The 20,211-nt window shown below is 42.9% G+C and overlaps 1 protein-coding gene across 2 annotated transcripts in view; it reads left to right on the forward strand.

Annotated features, from left to right (window-relative positions):
* Positions 1-594: 594 nt before the first annotated feature.
* Positions 595-20,211, forward strand: part of TMEM154 (transmembrane protein 154) — a 56,569-nt gene continuing 36,952 nt past the window's right edge. For both annotated transcript variants that reach the window (XM_023227669.3, XM_023227676.2), the window contains exon 1: positions 595-811. In XM_023227669.3, the coding sequence (XP_023083437.1) occupies positions 748-811 (64 nt within the window). In that variant the 5' untranslated portion in view covers positions 595-747. The remainder of the gene's footprint in view (positions 812-20,211) is intronic.

A 20,211-nucleotide genomic window follows, 5' to 3' on the forward strand; every position in this document is an offset into this window, starting at 1 on the left:
CCTTCAGGTGTGGGTGTGGCATCCACCTCTATCTGGCTTGGGCCTTGGTGGGAGGAGGGCATTCAAGTGTGCAGAAAGGAGAATGGGCCTGGCTGGAAACACGTGGTCTGGCAGTTTTCTGATGATGCAGTTGTCCCTGCTGTCTGGGCCTGCGCTATCCAACACAGCAGCCACGAGCTACTTGGAGTTATTAAAATTTTATAAAAATTCAATAACATTTAAAATTCCATAAGCACTAGCCTCATTTCAAATGCTCAGTGACCAATGTGGCTGATGGCTACCGTATTGGACAGCACAGACTTGGAACATTTCCATCAGGGCAGAACGTTCTAAAGGACAGCTTGTCCCTAGGCTCTAGGCAGCCCTGGAGCGTCACCTGGGGGATAAGCAAAATCACAGAGTGAGAATGCTTGTGGTCCAGGACCCCTCCCAGTCCCAGATACCGAATGACATCTGAGCAAGGGACTCTGTTGCCCCAGGGTGGGTTTCAAAAGCTGGAGGCCGAGACTCCAAAGGGCTGGAGAGGCGTGCTAACAGAATCAGTGCTTCAACAGCAACTTCTCTTTTGCAATCCTTGCTGGTCTGACAGGCTCCTGCAGAATTACATCACTTCCTAAAAAACAGGCAAACACCTCTCCTTCAAGTCAGCACCGACCCAAACAAGCAGGAAACAGGAAATGTTCACGTTTCAGGGAGGCTGCAACCCAGCGCAGCATCCTGAGCGCGCCTCCGCCGAGGCGAGCGGACATGCAGGCTCCCCGCGCAGCCCTGGTCTTCGCCCTGGTGATCGCGCTCGTTCCGGTCGGCCGGGGTAAGCTGTCTCCACTTCCCACTCCTGGGAAGGAGGATCGCAAAAGCTGGTAGGGTGCCCGAGGCTACAGAACTCTGCCGGGGAGGGTGACACCCAGAAAATCTAATCCTTTCTGTGAAAGAAGTGGAGAAAATTAGAACTCCCTTTTTTGGGGGGTGGGATGGAGGGAGGACTTCGCTTTCGCTGCAGCTGTCTAATCTGGCTCCAGCTCTCTCAATTCATTTAACCCTCTTTCAGTCTTTGTCTTCTAGGATGTGTGCGTCCCTGTAATTTACCAGCTTTAATGAGCATATTAAGAAAACCATAAACTTTTTGGCAGTTTATGCAAAAAAAAAAAAAAAAAAAAAAAAAAAAAGCTTCAATCTGCTGAAACAGAGACATGATTAATTTGCTTTTAATAGTGTGGGCTGAGAAGTCTGCCGGTTCCAAAATCTCCTGGAAAAACTGGGGTGTGAAAATTGACTACTAGAAAGCGTACTAAAGAAACGACATAAACTTAAAAAAAAAAAAAAAAGGAAACGGGAAATTATCCAAGGAGCTACCAAAGAGCTATGTGTTAGGGTACCCCCTCTAACACATCAAGTAAGGTCTTTCATCTACTTTTATTGCTCCTTGTTACTTTTACAGATTTTTTTTTTTTTTTTTTTTGCATTGACTGTTACTAATGAAGATTTGTTTGAAAAAGTAGTATGATTGGAGCCAATCAAAGGTATCGGGAAAAACAAAATATTGAATCTCATTATTATGGGCTAAAAGCAACAACTGATTTACAGACTTGCCAGTTTCTGCAGCAAGCACAAGCACCCTCAGTTGCCTCTCTTGTTGACTCGCCCTTGGGCAAATACACTCGCTGCCCATTGTTTCTGTCAATGACACTGGCTGCTTTGACAGAGTAGGGCAGTATTTCAAGCAACAGGAAAGTTCTCAAGCTACAGTTCTTTAGATAGAATGAAGGACATCAACCACGACCTAACAGATGTGACAACTTCCTGGAGGTCAGCAGCCAGCAGCCAGCCACCCCACCCCATCAATTTCTCTTCAGGCATCTGAGTAGAAAACGAAGTGGAAGGCAAACCATTCCAGCTGAAAAGATGTCTGGTTGAAATTGAGTTTAGTGTTCAGAGTGGGTTTGGAAGTTGATGTGTTGTTTTATGCCCAGTGTTTTGGAGCTGGAAGGAACTTGAAGGTGATGCAGCTCAAACCATATTGGGCATACAGGTGAAGAAACGGAGGTGGAATAAAGGGGGATGTCTGGGTCTTGCTGCTAGTCAGCTCTACTGGCTTCTACTCCAGGGTTCTTTGAGCTCCTCCATGCCCCCCACCGTCCCCCCAGGGAACCAATCACTGTCTCTGCCAAGAGTTCTGGAACCTTTCCTAGTAGGACATCAGGGGAGCAAAGCCTAGCCATCCTCCTTCCACCTCTTCTATTGCGCAACACTGCCACAGGTGCCTCAAACACTCCCTTAATAATAATTCATCTTGCCTGAACTTTTTTCTTAGCTTCTAAAAAAATGATTGCATCCTAGTGTCTGCAATTCAGGAGATGCAAAAGGAGAATCCGAAGAGACTCGGTTAAAGTTCCCTTTCTGACACCCGAATCTGATCATGCACATCTTCCCCTTAAGGACCCCTCACTTATGCCCCTTCACTTGTTCCTCATTTTTGCCCCTTAGACTCTCACTGCAACCTCCCTCCCAGTGGCACCTCCTTCCGGGTGTCTTCCCACTCCATGGCTCTTTCCCATGATGAATACATTCTTTTTCCTACCTAGCAAATTCTTATATCACCTTAAAAGGATCAAACTAAATGTGATCTCCTCCTTGATGTCTCCTTTCTCTGCCCGTTCTCTGCAGTTCTACTTGTACCTGCTGCTGGGCCCCCATAGACCTAAACTTCTGCTAATCACTTTGAACCATAATTGTGTCCATGCCTCCCAACTGGCTGTGAACAACTCCAGGGAAAATCCTCTGTAGTTCATCTTTGACTTTCCAAAATCCTGTAAGGGCTCAGCATAAATTAGAAAATAATTGTTGATAAATATGAAAATCATCCCTAGAATGGATATGAGGCTGATTACAAAAAAAAAACCTGATAGCTCCTGAAAACAGGTAGTGTTGGAATATAAAGAGAAGTCAAAGATGAGAAGTTGCATTTCAGTAGAGTGCAGGGATTGCCTAAATAATCCAACATGCTAATTGGGCCCTGCCGGGATTCCCAATGTCTTAAAAATGCCCACTTGCAAAAAGCTGTTTAATGAAAGCTATGACTTTGAGATGATTAGTCATGGAAAAGGTGACTTTAAATTAAAGATTTTAAAAATTAATTAATGTACACTACTTTTAGCTAATACTGCCTGAGGCTTCAGGATATGAGTTACTTTCTAGGTGTCACAGGTGTATTTCCTTGAATTCTTAAAAAAATGCCTGGGGATGTTTGTTAGAAGAATCCAACCTACTGAATGGCCTGGTGCTTTTTTTGCGAGCATACTCTGAGATGCATCCCAAATTAAGCCTTTATTAACAACAAGCAGGCAATGTGAGATAATATCTGCAGTTGCATGAGACCAGCACTGTTACCTCTGAGTCAGCGACCTCTTCTTTTATGTAGATAGATAGCCTGACAGAGAATTGAGTTCTACCCCAAGAGAAATAATTCCCTTGGAAGTCAGCAGGAGAGAAATAAGAAAGCAGCTTTTCTGGGACTCTAATCAAATGAGTGAGCATAGTTAAAGGAAAGCTTGGGCCTGGGTGTCTTGGCCAGTGTAGGATCCTAAGAAAGTTCAAACTCAAGGAGACGTTCTGCTCATGGAGTGAAGGGGGGCAGGGGGTCCCCATCTCTGTTCTTTATGCCCTGTCAGTGTCAGCTTAACACTACCAGAAAACCAAAAGCAACTTCCTAAATACCAAAAGCATGGGATTTATTAGTTGCTACAAGCAGAATTGTTACAGAAGGGAGAGCTAAAGGGCATGAGGCAGAAATAAGGATGCTGTGACTGTTTTGGTGGCCAAAGAGAAATGGGAGATTTTCTGGGCTGGTTCAGAAGAATAAGAACTACATAAGTATTGGATGAATCTTGGCAAGGAGAGAAAGAATAGAAGAAAATACTAGCTATATAAGTAAGGCTACACATTCTGACACTGTAGTATCTCATATCTCATTTCAATGAACATGGCTGACATCTGCTATTTCCTGGGACAGTCCCAATTTCAAGTATTAATAGCAATGGTAGCTAACATATATAGAACTCATTACAGGTCAGGCACTGTTCTAAACGCTACATACACTAACTCACTTAATTCTCAGAACAGCCTTCTAAGGTGGCACTATTATCCCTGTTTTTACATTTGAGAAAACTGAGGCACAGAGAGGCTAAGTGACTTGCCCAAGGTCACACAGCTAATTAGTGGATCTAAGTAAGATTCTGCCTCAGGAGTCCATACTCTAACCATACTCCATACTGCCTCTGGGTTTCCAGGCTCTGCCAGGCTACTCATCTAGTTTTGGGTTTAGAAAACTGTGGTTGTTGAAACTTTCCAGCTGTAGGTGCAGCACAGAACTATCTCTTGGCTAGGCTTTACGGTTGCTGCATGTCAATTATAGAGCTGCATTTGTTTGCACTGGGTCAGAGACTGGCTGACAGGAAGAGGAATTATGAGAGTTGGGTTAAAACTCAGACTGCAGAGGAAGAAGGGAGGGGCTAAAAGAGGTGCAGAGTGAGCACAAGAGAATCTGGGTTTTAGTGTATTTAAGACTAGAAGCAGGAAAAACAGAATGTTGAAGCCACTGGGTAAGAGGCTTCAGGGTGTGGGAACCAGAGAGAGGAAGAGCAGCCTTATGTCAGGCAGTCACTGTGGGAGAGCCCTACTGAGAACTGGCCATTAGAACCAAATACTCTCAGGGACTCCCCCCGCAAAAAAACAGACAGAGAGGATGAGCTTTAAAGTCCTTCTGTGGCTCAAATTTGGAATCCCAGGAAACCATAAAGATATTGACTGGGATGGGCTCAATTCTGTAATGAAACAATGCAACTTGCAACTTGCCTGTTCATATGTAGTTTGTACCACTCTCAAATGCTGGCAAAGACATGGAGAGACAGGAACTCTGCACTACTGGTCTGAGGGTAGATTAGTGCAATCACCTGGATCACCTTGTCTATCTACCTTGATGTCGATCCATCCATTGGACTTTTAATTTTAATCATCACTATTTGGCATTTCTAGAAAAGTTGTTCTTTTTTTTTTTTTTTTTTTAAGCCAGAGTAAAACTCTTGTTGCCCAGTCTGGAGTGCAATGGCGCCATCTTGGCTCACCTCAACCTCCGCCTCCTGGATCCAAGCGATTCTCCTGCCTCAGCCTCCCGAGTAGCTGGGATTACAGGCGTGCGCCACCGCACCCGGCTAATTTTGTATTTTTAGTAGAGATGGGGTTTCTCCCTGTTGGTCAGGCTGGTGATCTGCCCTCCTCGGCCTCCCAAAGTGCTAGGATTACAGGCATGAGCCACCGCACCTGGCCTATGCGTTCTTTTTTTATACACATTGTGCTTTGGGTTTTTTTTCCCTTGTGTTATTTATTCCTCCTTTTATGTCATTATTTTAAACATCTTATTATCTATTTGGTAATTTTTAGCTAGAGTTTGTGTAGACATAGTCTTGCTGCTTGTCATATCTGTTGCCTCACATTCATTTTTTTTTTTTTTTTTTTTTTGAGATGGAGTCTCGCTCTGCTGCCCAGGCTGGAGTGCAGTGGTGTGATCTCGGCTCACTGCAACCTCTGCTTCCTGGGTTCAAGCTGATTCTCCTGCCTCAGCCTCCCCAGTAGCTGGGATTACAGGCGCATGCCACCACACTGGCTGGTTTTTGTATTTTTAGTACAGACAGGGTTTTACCATGTTGGCCAGGGTGGTCTTGAACTCCTGACTTCAGGTGATCCACTCACCTCAGCCTCCCAAAGTGCTGGGATTACAGGCATGAGCCACCACGCCCGGCCTTGCCTCCCATTCTTGATGGAAATCCTGGGGGCCCTGAGAGCAGAACCTGATACACCGAGGATGGCTCACCCTGCTTAATAGAACCCCAAATTATCTGATCCCATCACCAAGCTACTATAAAGTGCTCTAAGCCCCAATTCTTTTCGAATATAATCCCAGTTTTGTCATCACAAACTAGGATTTGGAAGAAACTGAGACGGGGTGTGCTTATAGGAGCCCATGACTGAACCTCAGGCTTAATTCCCAGCCTTGAAGGGGAAGTGGCAGGCATCAGAGGTCAGCTTCCAAGAGCTGCAGGAGGAAGCAACAAAGCCTCCATGAAGGGGTAAGCTGGCAGACCAGAGCCGACAGTGGAGCTAAGTCAGGTGCCAGAAGTAGGTAACCAAGGAGACTGAACTGATTGCCCTGAAGAAAGAAGAAAGGAGTAGAGCAATCCAAATTGAAAATCAGAGGAAGGCCCAGGTTCCACAGGTGTCAGGATGATGGCAAGATCAGCCTGGGGTAGCTGACCTGACTCTGAACTTTGCCAAAGTCATTTCAGTGACTTTTTTTTTTTTTTTCTTATACCGTGGTCTGAAGTTTTAGCTTTAACTCTTGACCCAGTGAATGGACAGGAGCTCCCTGAAAACATTATATAGCCTGTTATCTCCCTGGGCCCACACTTTTGTTGAGAAAATCCCCACTGGTAGATATAACTCTGAATTTCAACTTCCTCTATAAGCACTTAAAAGTATATATATTTCCTGAGCCCTAGGTATTTTCTTGCTTTCTTGAGATTTCTTTATGCATTTAAAAGATTGCTTTTTTATATTTTATTCAGCATTTCTAGGTGTTGCACATTGGAAGAATTTTCAGGTTACCACGTTTATCAGATTATATGAAAAGGGAAATTTTTCTCTACAACCATTCTGGAGAATAATTTGGAAATATTACATAAGCAGAATATGTTCATGCTCCACAATCCCAAGAATTGACTCCTAGCTCACTCACAAATGTGCAGTCAAAAGATATGGCTGAGGTTGTCTATGATAACATTGTTTGTAAAAATGAAAAACAAAACAAAATGAAAGCAACCTAAATGTCTATCAACAAAAGGAAAAATAAAATTTAGTATAGTCACAGGATGAGTAGAACAGAACAAGTAAAATTAATGAAGTCCAGCCAGACGTATCAAGGTGAATCAGTCTCAAAAGTCATGTTGATATATGCATCAAATGTATCAAAAGTCATGTTCAGGAAAAAGTCAGTTAAAGATGATTATGCTGCCAGGCATGGTGGCTCACCACTGTAGTCCCAGCACTTTGGGAGGCAGAGGCAGGTGGATCACTTGAGGTCAGGAGTTCGAGACTAGCTTGACCAATGTGGTGAAATTCCGTCTCTACTAAAAATACAAAAATTAGCTGCATGTGGTGGCGCACGCCTGTAGTCCCAGCTACTCGGGAGGCTGAGGCAGGAGAATTGCTTGAATCTGGGAGGCGGAGTTTGCAGTGAGCTGAGATTGTGCCACTTCACTCCAGCCTGGGCAATAGAGTGAGAATCTGTCTCAAAACAAATAAAGAAGTAAATAAAATTATTATGCAGAAGCGGGGTGGGAAAAAAAAGAAAAAATACATTATTATGCATAGAATAATTATATTTATTTAAACATTTTTAAACATCCAAAATTGTGCTATACATTGCTTACGGATATAGACATGTTTGAAAAGTGGGCATGATACACAGTAACTTTAGGAGAATCATTGCTGACGAGTGAGGAAGATAAATGAGATCAGGGAGGGGCATAATGGGGGCTTCAATTATATCCAAAATATTGTTTCTGTCAGCAAAAAGATGGTAGTCCAGGGTTCAGTAAACTAAGACCCATGGGCCAAACCCAGCCAGCTTCCTTTATTTCCAAGTCCTTGAGCTAAGATTGATTTTTACATCTGTAAATGCTTATGTGTTTAATGTTTACATAAATAAGTGCTTTCCTAATAGCTGGTATTTGCCTCTTGGCCCGCAAAATCGAAAATGTTTACTCTCTAGCCTTTTAAGAGAAAGTTTGCCAACCTCTGCTCTTGTCAATATGAAAAAATTTAAGATAATTAGGGGACGAGTGCCTTGTTATTTGTTAAATCATTCTCTCTTCTTTTCAGTAGGTATACTTTCATAATGAAAAATAATGAGAGAGCCTGTGAGTTCTTCTCGCTCTCCTCCATCTTTCTTTTTCACGTCTCCCAGCCTCTTTGAAGATGGTCAATACACCCTCATTTTCTCACATTCCATTCATTTCTCAATCCTCTGCCATGTGGCTACTGTGTCAGGTACAGATTTCAAATTGCTCTGTCTCCATCACCAGTGCCTCCTAAAAGCCTAACCCAAAAGACCCATTTCTGTGCTTATTTTATGTTTTTCTCCATAGCACTTGTCCTAATTAATCAGTGATTGCAGCTCTCTTATCCTTGATCTTCATGATGCTCTTTTCTTCTGGGTCTCCTACTGTGACTCTGATTGCTTCTTTCCAGTGTTTGGTTATGGATCTTTCTCTACCACCTGCTCATTTCATGTCAATGTTCTGTTCTTTTCTCACTCCTTACACCAGTCCTGGGTCATGACAACCCCCCCCCTTTTTTTTTTAAGGGTTTCACTTTGTCACCCAGGCTGTATAGTACAGTGGCACGATCTTGGTTTCAAGCAATCCTCCCACCTCAGCCTCCTGAGTAGCTGGGACTACAGGTGCATGCCACTACGCTCAGCTAATTTTTGCTTTTTGGTAGAGATAGGGTCTCTCTATGTTGCTCAGCTGGTCTTGAACTTTTGGGCTCAAGCCATCCTCCCACTTAGGCCTCCCAAAGTGCTGGGATTATAGGCGTGAGACACTGAGCCCGGCCACACCCACTTTCATCTCACTCCTGGGTTGAGGATTCCCAAATAACCACCTCCAGCCAGACCTATCTGCCCAACTCTAGACCCGTATTTTCATCACCAGGTTTCCCTGGACATGTCACAGAGACCTTAAACTCAGTTCCAAAACAATACTCATTCTTTGCTCCCTGCCAGTTCAGACGCTTGTGGGCTCTCACCTGGGCTATTTTGTTAACTTCTTAACCAGTCTTCTTGCCTCTACTCTCATCTCCAACCCATTTTCACATAACTTCCCGAGTGATGGTTCTGTAATAAAAATGGAATCTTTTCCTCCTGTACTCATCCCTCAGTGGTTCTTCATCTCCTTGAGATAGAGTCCAATCCCCTTGGCATCATTACAAACTAATGATGAGCTGGTCTTAAGTTCCTTTCCTGCTTTACACTTGCTACGTCCTGCTTCCCACCGTGAGTCCTATAATACAGCCACTTGAATGTGCCAAGCTCTGTCGGGCCACTGAGTCTTTCTGTATGCTGTGCCCTCAACTGTAATGCCTTGCTCTTCCCTCTTTGCTTGAAGAACTCCCAAGGTTCAATTGACTGGTCCACTCCCCTGCATCAAATACTTGAGTACCCCTTAGCCCCAAATGCAACGAATGTCCTCCTCTCCCATGTGCTCATGAGACTTTGTATACAAACACATGATGGCTTTTGATGGCTTTTATTAATCTGTATTATAATTACTGATTTGCATGCCATTGTCCCTACTTAACAGCCACTTCCCTGGGAGACAGAAGCTGGTCTCATTCACCTTCACATGCCAAAGCTTAGAATGGCGACTTGCACGTTAATAGTCACACAACAAAAGGGTAGTGGCTGACTCAATGAATGCATAAACAACATGAAATTTATCATATGCCCCAATATTTACTTGTATTTATGAGGATCTTATAATCATTTAAATAATAAAATCAAAATATAGCAATACTTGGATAAATGTTATTTTTAGTTAACTCAGTTTTATAATTTTATTCCAGAATATTAACTAACTATCCCAAATCTTTTATTTAGTTAGTTAGTTGTTTTATTTTATTTTTATTTTTTGAGATGGAGTCTTGCTCTGTTGCCCAGGCTGGAGTGTAGTGGTGCTGCTCCTGCAACCTCCGACTCCCGGGTTCAAGCGATTCTCCTGCCTCAGCCTCCCAAGTAGTTGGGATTACAGGCACCTGCCACCAAGCCCTGCTCATTTTTTTTTGTATTTTCAGTAGAGACCGGGTTGTATCACATTGGCCAGGCTGGTCTCGAACTCCTGATCTCAAGTAATCCACCCTGTTCGGCCTCCCAAAGTGCTGGGATTACAGATTACAGGCGTGAGCCACTGTACCCAGCCTCCCAAATCTTTTTTTTTTTTTTTTTTTTTTGGTAGAGACGGGGTTTCACCGTGTTAGCCAGGATGGTCTCGATCTCCTGACCTCGTGATCCACCTGTCTCGGCCTCCCAAAGTGCTGGGATTACAGGCTTGAGCCACCGCGCCCGGCCAAATCTTTTAATGTGTGAACAGTTCACTTCTGTCCCTTGAAACCAAAACAATTATTGCACTCCGCCCCGCCAGCCTTCCTGGAGAGAATACTATGTAGCTGCAGAGAAAATGTTTTTGCCCACCTTCTGAAAATACGAACACAAGTTCAGACCCAGAAAAATACACATTAAGTGGCAAAATTATTTACAGAAAGGACACACAGTTACAAGCAATTTGGGGAGACATTTGAAAGGAAAACAAAGGAAATACAAGTTCCATAGATACTTAACTTCAAGCCAGTAAGAGCTGATTTGATAACTTTAAAAAAAAATAACTAAACTTTGCGTAACATAAAACTCATGGGAAAATCTACTTCAGTAGTTGAGGAAAAACACAGAAATATTTCCTGAGTAATTAAAGAAGGTGCTTAACAGAAGAGTTACCTAACAGAACAGTATTCTGGTCGTTGTTCTGGCTTCTTTTCCTTAAAACCAATAAATCTAGTTTGTTTTCGAATTTTCTTCTATGTTTCATATGAGTTAAAACCATCATTGTTATTTTCTACTTCACACTACATATGATTTTCAGAAATGGGATTCCAATGGTTGCCAAGGTTTGCTGACATGTTATTATCATTCCCTGACAACACTAAATTCATTCATTTGAAAATTGATTTATTCTTTTCTAAGACTTATACTTGTTTGCTTATTTGTTTATGATTGACATTGCCAAATTTAGCAAATAAAAATATGGGACAACCAGTTAAATGTGAATTTCAGATAAGCAATGCTTTTCTTATGTCCTGTAAAGGACATAAGGATGTCCTTTACAATTTAGTATAAATATTTAGTACAAATATTACACGGGACATACTAATATTAAAAATGTTTCATTGTTTATCTGATACTCAAATTTAACTAGGCATCCTGTATTTTATCCAGTAATTTTATTTTGGATTGTGATTATCTTTTTTCAAGCAAAGACCATCTCTGTGTTGGTTCTGGTTCATCACTAACGTCATAGACATGTTGGTTATGTACAGCTACATGTTAGAATTATACTTAGGCTGAGTCCTAGATCAACCATTCAAATAAAAAGAGACCATTTCTGAAAAAAAAATACTGATAATTATATAGAATAAAACCAGGAATTCAAGAGCAGATCAACTTTTAAAAAATCTATGAACGTAATCACATTAACAACTATGTTAGGAAAAAATAATACGTTTGTATTAATAAATGCACAAAAGAGATTGACAAAGAGCGTGAGACTAGCACCACATCAATAGCTCCAGCCACGATACTAAAATTCAAAGTGCTTGAGTCTAGGAGACTGTTCAGGATGGAAAGACAGGATTGATTCTCTTTGAAGGTAAAATAGGACCAGAAGCCCAGTGGCTTTAGGGACCTGTTCAGGGTTTAGCTGATTCAAGGAAATGCAACGCACGATTCTGCTCCCTTCACACAGCACTTCAAAACCTTAGCAACTTGTTTCCTTCTTCAGCCTCTTATAGGAAAGCACCAAACGCTGTTGCTCCTGTGCTCCTGCTTAGGCTGGCGATGGGGACTCTGGTGCACATCCTCTCCCTGTTGCTCCTTGTTCACTCTTGGTGGCAACCAAGCCCCTGGGGTGGGAGCCCACAGTGTTCCCTGGTTTCCTGTTCTTTATCAAGCACTCACCTACCAGTTATTATTTTGTTTGTCTCTGTCTTCCAGTTTTTCTCTCTGGCAATGCTGAGCTTGTGCTGAGCTGAGCAAGGAGTGGGATGCCCATGTACCCCAGGAAAGAGCCCCTCACCTATGGAATGGGGTGGTGGTGTCTTCCCACCCTGCCTCAGAGGCCAGGGAGACGGCAGATGTCTTGAGGCAAGGGCATGGCTGGGAGTGTCTGTTTTCAAGTTACTCTTTTCAATTGCAATTTTGAAATCGGCCCTTGAAAAGAAGATATATAATAAAAGAAATAGAAATAAAATAAAAATAGGAAAGTATTCAGTTTGGCAATAACTATCATTTAACAATCCTTTTTTTTTTTTTTTTCATTTCAAAGCACTTTCATGTGGCTTGTCTCATTTATGGTATGAAGAACTTTTTTAAGGTTTTAAAATGTATCTGTATTCTGTCTCATAAAAATACACATTCTTTAAAACTGCCAGGTGCTACAGGCCACTGTAGGAATCCAGTGTATAAAAAGATAGTCAGGTGGTCAAACATGTGGCTTCCTAAAGTGAGTGACTTCAAACCAGAAACAGCTTTAGGGCCTGAGCAAATCTGATTAAATGTGAGCAAGCTTTCTCTTAAAAAGACATCAAAATAAAAGTTGAAAATGAAAAAGACATTGGAACATTGTGGGTCTCCCCATTGTAAAACATGTTTTAATCTGATAGTAAATTACAATTGCAGGTGTGCTTCTCAGTTTAAGGAGGTAAAAATACAACACAGCCTCACAAGTAATTTCCCAGAACAGACTACTGGCTGAAAGTGTTTTACCAGATAACCTCCTCAAAACTAGGAAAAAGCATCCTTTCTTTATATTCTTTTGATGAAAGGCATCATCACCTCTAGTTATCTGGTGGCTGAAGAGACAAGGTGTACAAAACACAGGCATTGCTTGATGATCTCAAATACCTTCCTGTACTTACAAACTGCCATTAACCTTCAATGCTTCTGCCTTGTATCTGTTCAACCACCTATTTATTCTGTCCATATCTTCTCCAGTAAATTAGTCAGGAAAAAAAGACATATTAGGGGAAGACTTTCACTTAATAAAATTGGCAAATATGCAGAACAACTGAGCTTGTAAGAAAACAGCAATCCCTCCTCTCCTTGAGTCCTGCTCCCAGAGAGAATCAAGTCACCTGACCTTTACATGGGGGCAAATGCGTGAACCACCCTCATTGCTCCTGCCAAAAAAACGATAAACATGAAATTTCATCATTTAGGATGCATAAGTTGTTGTTAAGCAATTCCTCCATTCCCTAGTATGTTTGAAAAATTTAGATAGCTTTTTGAGAGAAAACCACTTTAGATTTCTGTTTCTTTGTGACTAGAGATACACCGTGTATGTATGACTGAAAGAAAGTTGTTAGGGGAAGGAGGAGATCAAACTCTGGAGAAAAACGTGAGAGCGTGACTGGCAATTTCACCACAGACCCACCAGGCCTATTGGACATTACCTTCAGTCATTCCTTCCACACACAGCAGATGGGGTTGCAGGTGCTGGGGATACGTTCTAAACAGTGAAGGAGACAGATGGCAGACAAGCACACAAATGAAGTAATTCCAGAAAATAAACAATAAGTTAGTATCATTTGGAAATGAAGTGAACTAGAGAAAAGTGCAGAGCACTTCAGAGCAGCATCTGTAGTCCATGAACATCAATGTCCTCAAAGCACTGTCTGCAGTCCATGAGCAATAGTGTCCCAGTGCCACTGTATGCAGTCCACGAGCAATGGTGTCCCATCACCACCATCTATAGTCTGTGAGCACTGGTGTCCCAGCACCGCTGTCTGTGGTCCATGAGCAACAGTGTCCCAGTGATGTCATCCATCCACTTGCAGTTACTGTCTCTATGCAAACATCAGCCTCCCACAGCCAGGCTGTGTCCTGAAGAGTCTGGCATGGTTATTCTCATCTTAGTTCCATTCTGTTCCTGACCACATCACAATCAGATTCCACAGATGCTGAACAATTGAGTTTTAAAAAGAGATCAACTGAAGAGTTAAACTATTTAATGGTGCATACTCTATTAATGTTGTTCCCAAAGGCTTCTGTGTAGGGTTCTCTAATCACATTTAAAACTAATGAGGACTGTCTTCATGAACAATGGCAAATTCAAATAAAGTCCACTCAGTTATTATTTAACTCAGTAATTCTCAACCTAACATACATACTTACTGCAGTTATTTGGGGAGCTTTTAAGAAATACTGTTACCCAGGCCACCCCCTCAGATATTCTCAAATAACTAATTTAGTTAGGGCTTAAAAACTTCCCAGGTGATGCTGATGCACAGTATATGTGGAGAACAACAACAGGTGTGACTGATAATTAGACACAACTAAATGAGATTGTTTGAGCAACTTCAACCGGTATGACCTGCAGGCCAGCAGCATCAGCACAACCTAATTACTTGCTAAAAATGCAAATTCTGGTAGGACTTGGTGGCTCATGCCTGTAATCCTAGCACTTTGGGAGGCTGAAGCAGGAGGATTGCTTGAGACCATTAGTTTGAGGCCAGCCTGGGTAACAAAGCGAGACTCCCTGTCTCTACAAATAATACAAAAGTTAGTCAGGCGTGGTGGTGCACGTCTGTAGTCCCACCTACTTGGTGGGCTGAGGTGGGAGGATTGCTTGAGCCCAGGAGTGCAAGGCTGCAGTGAGCCATGTTCATACCACTGCACTCCAGGCTGGGCAACCGAGTGAGACCCTGTCTCAAAAAAAAAGCAAATTCTTGGGCCCCCTTCCAGACCTATTACATCAGAAAGTATAAGACTATGCCCAGCAGTCTGTGCTTTAAGAACCCCTGTAGGTGTTTCCAATACACACTGAGGTTTGAGGACCACTGGCTTAAAGCACCAACCAAAGCTATTGCTGATAGTTGTTCTATTAGCAATAACATTTTCTGGATATGCCGGGTTTAAACCCTGGCATGCATCTCTCTAATTCAGACTTATTCGGGAAGGTGTGATGGTCACAGTACTCTCTCAGTGTGTCCTAGCTAGACTCTTCCAGGTTCTTGAGACTTCAGTGATGATTTTTAAGCTACTGTGTTCTGGTGATAGAGTTGGCAGCTGCTAGGCAAGCCTTTGGCATCCAACTCCTTGACCTCTGATTCTTCTCAATTTCACCAAGGAGCATAGAGAACAAGACAGGGAATGATTTGGTATGGCTCAGGGGAGGCCAGAAGTGGGCAGGGTCTGGAGAAGTGAGTCTCAACTTCAGCTGCAGCCTGGAGCCACAAGGAAAACTGTAAAAATTATTGAGGCCTGGGTTCTACCCCTAAATATTTTGATTGATTGATATTTAGAACAGGGTCTTGCTCTGTTACCAGGCTAGAGTGCAGTGGTGTGATCATAGCCCACACAGCCTTGGACTGGACTCAAGTGATCCTCCTTGCTTCGGCCTCCCTAGAAGCTGTACCCTCAGGTATTTTGATGTAATGAGTTTGGGGTATGGTGTGGGCATCAGGTTATTGGAAGATGCCTCAGTGATTCTATGTACAGACTAGGCTGAGAACCACTGGAAGACTCCTTGGTTTGTTTTTCTCTCCTCCTCCTAATGCTAATCAAGGCTGTTCGTTGTATACCGAGGTACAGGAGAGAATGAAAAGGAGTCAGGCTTTTGGGTTTGCTTTCTTGATCATCCTGAAATTCAAACTTGTCATTTACTCCACAAAGCAGGGAAGAGTTTGAAGCCTTGACATCTGACATGTTTTCTTTCATTTCACCATCTTAACTGTAAAATTGTTTAAATAATTGGTGCATGGAGTTCACATAATTGACAAATGAAAGAATGGGGCATCTGACTGTGGTCCAACATACTTCATGACATCCTGAGTTTAGTAGCATTCTCTTGTCATTGTTTTATTTCACATTGTATTATTAGTGTGACAGTCTTTCAGTCAGTTTATAATACTTTCTTCGTCTTCTAACTTTAAAAGCTAGAGCTTGCTTGCACTTTTTTAAACATATTTTTGTGTTAATTAAGCTTTTTTAAAAAATTTTACTTTAAGTTCCAGTGTGCAGGTTTGTTACATAGGTATATGTGTGCCATGGCGGTTTGCTGCACCTATCAACCCATCATATAGGTTTTAAGCCCCGCATGCATTAGATATTTGTCCTAATGCTCTCCCTCCCCTTGCACCCCAACCCCCGACAGGCCCCAGTGTGTGATGTTCCCCTCCATGTGTCCATGTGTTCTCATTGTTCAACTCCCATTTATGAGTGAGAATATTTGGTGTTTGGTTTTCTGTTCCTGTGTTAGTTTGCTGAGAATGATGGCTTCCAGCTTCATCCATGTCCCTGCAAAGGGCATGATCTCATTCTTTTTTATGGTTGCATAGTATTCCATGGTGTATATGTACCACATTTTCTTTATCCAGTCTATCACTGATGGGCATTTGGGTTGGTTCCATGTCTTTGCTCTTGTAAATAGTGCACGTACGTGTTGGTTGCACATTTGTTTCACTTTCAGAAAAAGAGAAGTTAGCTAGTTTGCTTCCCTGAGAAGCAGAGTCATTTCCATTTAGTGATAATGCCCTGAGCAGCGATAATGGGGACGTTGTGCTGCCCAGCTGTTGGGGCTGCCAGGCGTTACCTCAAACATTTCTTCCCACTTACAAGGATTTCCCCAGACATCCTCACCAGATGTGTGAAAGATGAGTCCCAGATGTGTTTGCGTGAATATTGTCAATATATGTGCAGTTCATTATCGAGTGATCTTAAGATTTTTGGATTAACAATAAAGTGAAGTATTGCAGCTTAGTTTCATCATTCACATGACTGACCACTTCCATTATCTCTTTAAAATGCTACATTATCTGAGCACAGAGAAAGATAAATGGTGAAACGGAGGGAGACTTCCTGAGAGAGTTTGTGTTGGGGTCACTTGAGATGACTGTGACTTGGCCACCAAACAGGAGGGACTTCTGCCAAATCTGCAGCTTATGAGGCCACCAGCCTCGGCCCTCACACCCAGTGATCACACTGGGTGTGATAACACTGGCTTCACGCCCTCACACGTGCAGGGCGTGAAGCCACGCAAGACTGATCTTTACACACCTTTCTGCTTCTAACCTGTTGTCTTCCTTATTTCTTCTCTTCTATTCTTTTGCTTGTTAATGCCTCTCTCTTTGCCCTCTCACCCTACGTCCTATCCCTGTCTTCTGCAGCTTTGCTAGTTTTACCTCTAGCCCCACCTCTTTTACCCTGAAATATGCCCAAATTTAGATAAGGAAGTAAAGCAGCAATAAAATGAGGAAGTTATACCAGGCAGATTAACCTTCTGGGGAACAGCAGAGAAACAGGCAAGCACAGAGATGGGGGAAAGAGAACAGGTGATGGATGAAGGAAATTAACAAGGACACAAATACCTGGCCTGTGTGTGGTGCTTTATGGCTCCTAAAGCATTTTCACAGTTCTTATTTCATTTACTTTCATGCAAACACTATGGGCTAGACAGAGCAAAAGGCCTACTTTTTTGACTTTTAGGAAATGGAGAATTAAAGAGAGAGGGAATTCTTCCCAGGCCCCAAGGGTGCAGAGGGCAGCAGCCAGTCTCAAGCCCAGCTATTCTGAATTCAAATCCTGTCTTCCTTCCACGGTGCCATGGTTACATCCTTGGAGTCCTGGAGCACAGCACAGGAAGTACCCCTGCATGTTCTGGAGGGTTCATCTCCAGACTTCTTTCCTGAAAGAGAGTTCTGCCTTCCTTCGTGGTGGCTGGACTCCCAAGGTTGTAAAAGGTCACGTTCACCCAAGAATCCCAGGATGCCGCCCGCAGGAAATCTCCGTGGATGATTATGGGCCTTAGTTAAGTGTTTCCTTAAAAAGGCTGTAGCCCCACAAGGGGTGTGTGAGGCTGTACAGTGGTTTTAGGGGGCCTCATGTGCACTGGATCAAGAGTGGCTATTAACCCATAGGCCACGGGAGGGACTATGTTTTTGGGGAAAATGTCATGTTTTTGGGTAAAATCCCTCAAGCTGCCCTCTGCATCCATACTTTTATGGCCTTTGGCACCTCCTCTGTTTTCCACCTTGTCGTTGTACACTTCTGATTTTCTACCTAACTCTTACCCTTGTCACCTTGGCAACCCGCTCCTGGCTGCTGATCTGATTCTATGGCTCGTCTTTGTTTGCCATCCCCCTTCTGATGACATCTGATTCCTCCCTGCACAGACTCTTAGAACCGGTCTCCAGTGTTTTCAACTTCCCTCCCTTTGACATCCCAGACTCCCTGCACACTCGGTTCTTCCCTTAGTTTCTGCCAATTCTCATTATGTGAAAACTGGAGTACTAGGGTTATCTTAGAGAAGTTTTCAGATCAGACCACCAAGAGTAGTTTGATGCTGTGCCCCCTTACCCTGCACCTAACACCCTCTCATGCTCTCCCCATTTTTAGATACACTGTAGAACGTGCTTGCCTGCGTGTAAACTGAAGGATGAACAGAGAGGTTTATTGCAGTATTGTTGGAAACACAACAGAACCTAAATCTCTATCAATAGGAATAGATTATAATACATTCAAATAATGGGGAAAAAAGCTCTCTATACAGTCATGGAATGATCTTCAAGATAAAATTTTAAGTGAAAAAAGCAAGGGGCGGAAAGTATATAAATTGTGCTACCATTTGTGTTAAAAAGAGAAAACAGGAAACAATACTTACATTTGTATATGCATAGAGTTTCTCTCAAAGGAGCAGAAACGGTGGTTACTTCTGGGGAAGGAAACTGAGTAGCTTGGGGAAAGGGTGGTAGTGAAGCTTCCTTTCTGAACTAAGCACCATGTGCAGATTACCTATTCAAAAACTTTACTTAAAAACAAGGTAGACACTTTGGAATCAACAGAGATGCGGAAATAGGTGGGACCTTGGGGATCACTCCTTAGTTGTACAGATTAGAGTATTAAGTCATTAAGGGAAAAGTAAATTGTCCAAATTCTATAAGTACGAAGTGGCCGAGCTATGTCCAGACCCTCATCTGTTATTTGTCACCTATGCTTGAGGAAATGCACCTTCAAAACCCAATAGAAATTAACAATGTAAATGACAGGATTGCACCCCAGGGCAAGACATTCAAGATTCAGTTTCTTCATCTGTAAAATGTGGACAATAAAGTTGTGAAGATCGAATTAGATAGCACATGTTTATCCTAGTAGCTAGCATTCAATACATCCCAGTTACTGTTATTTATTATTTTGAAGCAATCTTAGAGTTGGGGGGGGGAGGGGGGGAGGGAGAGAGAGAGAGAGAGAGAGAGAACAAGAACAATCCCTTGATTCTCATTTATTTAAATAGCTACTAGAGCATCTGAGACAGCAAATGATGCTTAATGCAGGAAACATATGTGAGGGCATGTGGGAGGTGGGCATTGCAGAGAGAACTTTCAGCCTCTTTAACTCCACCTTCCACCACCAAGGGCCACCTGTGAACAGCATTGTCTTATGCTGAAAAGTAAATATACACAGGCCAGGACCATCTGGTATGCTTCTTTCCATTTCTCTTTTATTCCCGATTGTCTAGATGTCCCCATTATTCTTATTAGCTTGTTTCCTTTCCTATTTTCTCTCTTCCCGGGGCCACGGGTCAAATGGTGACTAAGAGTGCAAAGTGTTCTTCTGGGGACTTCATTCACCTTCCCCAGAGAGGCGCTGAAAAGACCCTGTCCTCCTGGGCAGCTTTGCTGGGAGCGCATCTGGGCTGAGGAGCCTTAGCAAGAGCCCCAGTAAAGCCGAGGTTTCTGGGAACCCTTTCCTCTGTACTGCCTTGTGCCAGACAGCCACCTCCTAGGATAGGCGGAGGAATGGGAGCAGGAGGTTCCCTCTCATTCACCACTTTACGCCAAACTTTATGATTTGCAAGCATTGCATTCCTCCCTGAGGGAGGGAAAACCCTGAGGGAGGGTTATAAGCTCTGGTTCTGCCATTGGCCCCCTGGTTTCAAATCATCACTCCTCCATGTGAGCTCTGTGATCTTAGGCAAGTTGTGTAACCTCTTTGCCCTAGTGTCTCTCTGAACAAATGGTGAGGACAAAATGAGATAATCCGGGTACAAGGCAGAGCACAGAGATTGGTTCTTAGTAAATTCTCAAAAAAAGATGCTGAAATATTAGCAGCAGCTACAGTATTCATAGAAGTAACCAAAAGAAGTAAAGTGAAGGGGGACGGGGTCTGGATACTCAAGGAAGGTTCACTGACCTCTAGGTATAAGGATTATCACCACCAGCTGCACCAACCACCAACCCCATTCCCCACCCCACACCCAACCTCATCCTACCCATATGTACCAGTCTTCACTGGCTGAGGTCACCAGTGAAAGATGCTATTTGATCTGGCTGCAGTAG

Source organism: Piliocolobus tephrosceles, chromosome 3, assembly GCF_002776525.5.
Source record: "Piliocolobus tephrosceles isolate RC106 chromosome 3, ASM277652v3, whole genome shotgun sequence".
NCBI classification, from domain to species: domain Eukaryota; kingdom Metazoa; phylum Chordata; class Mammalia; order Primates; family Cercopithecidae; genus Piliocolobus; species Piliocolobus tephrosceles.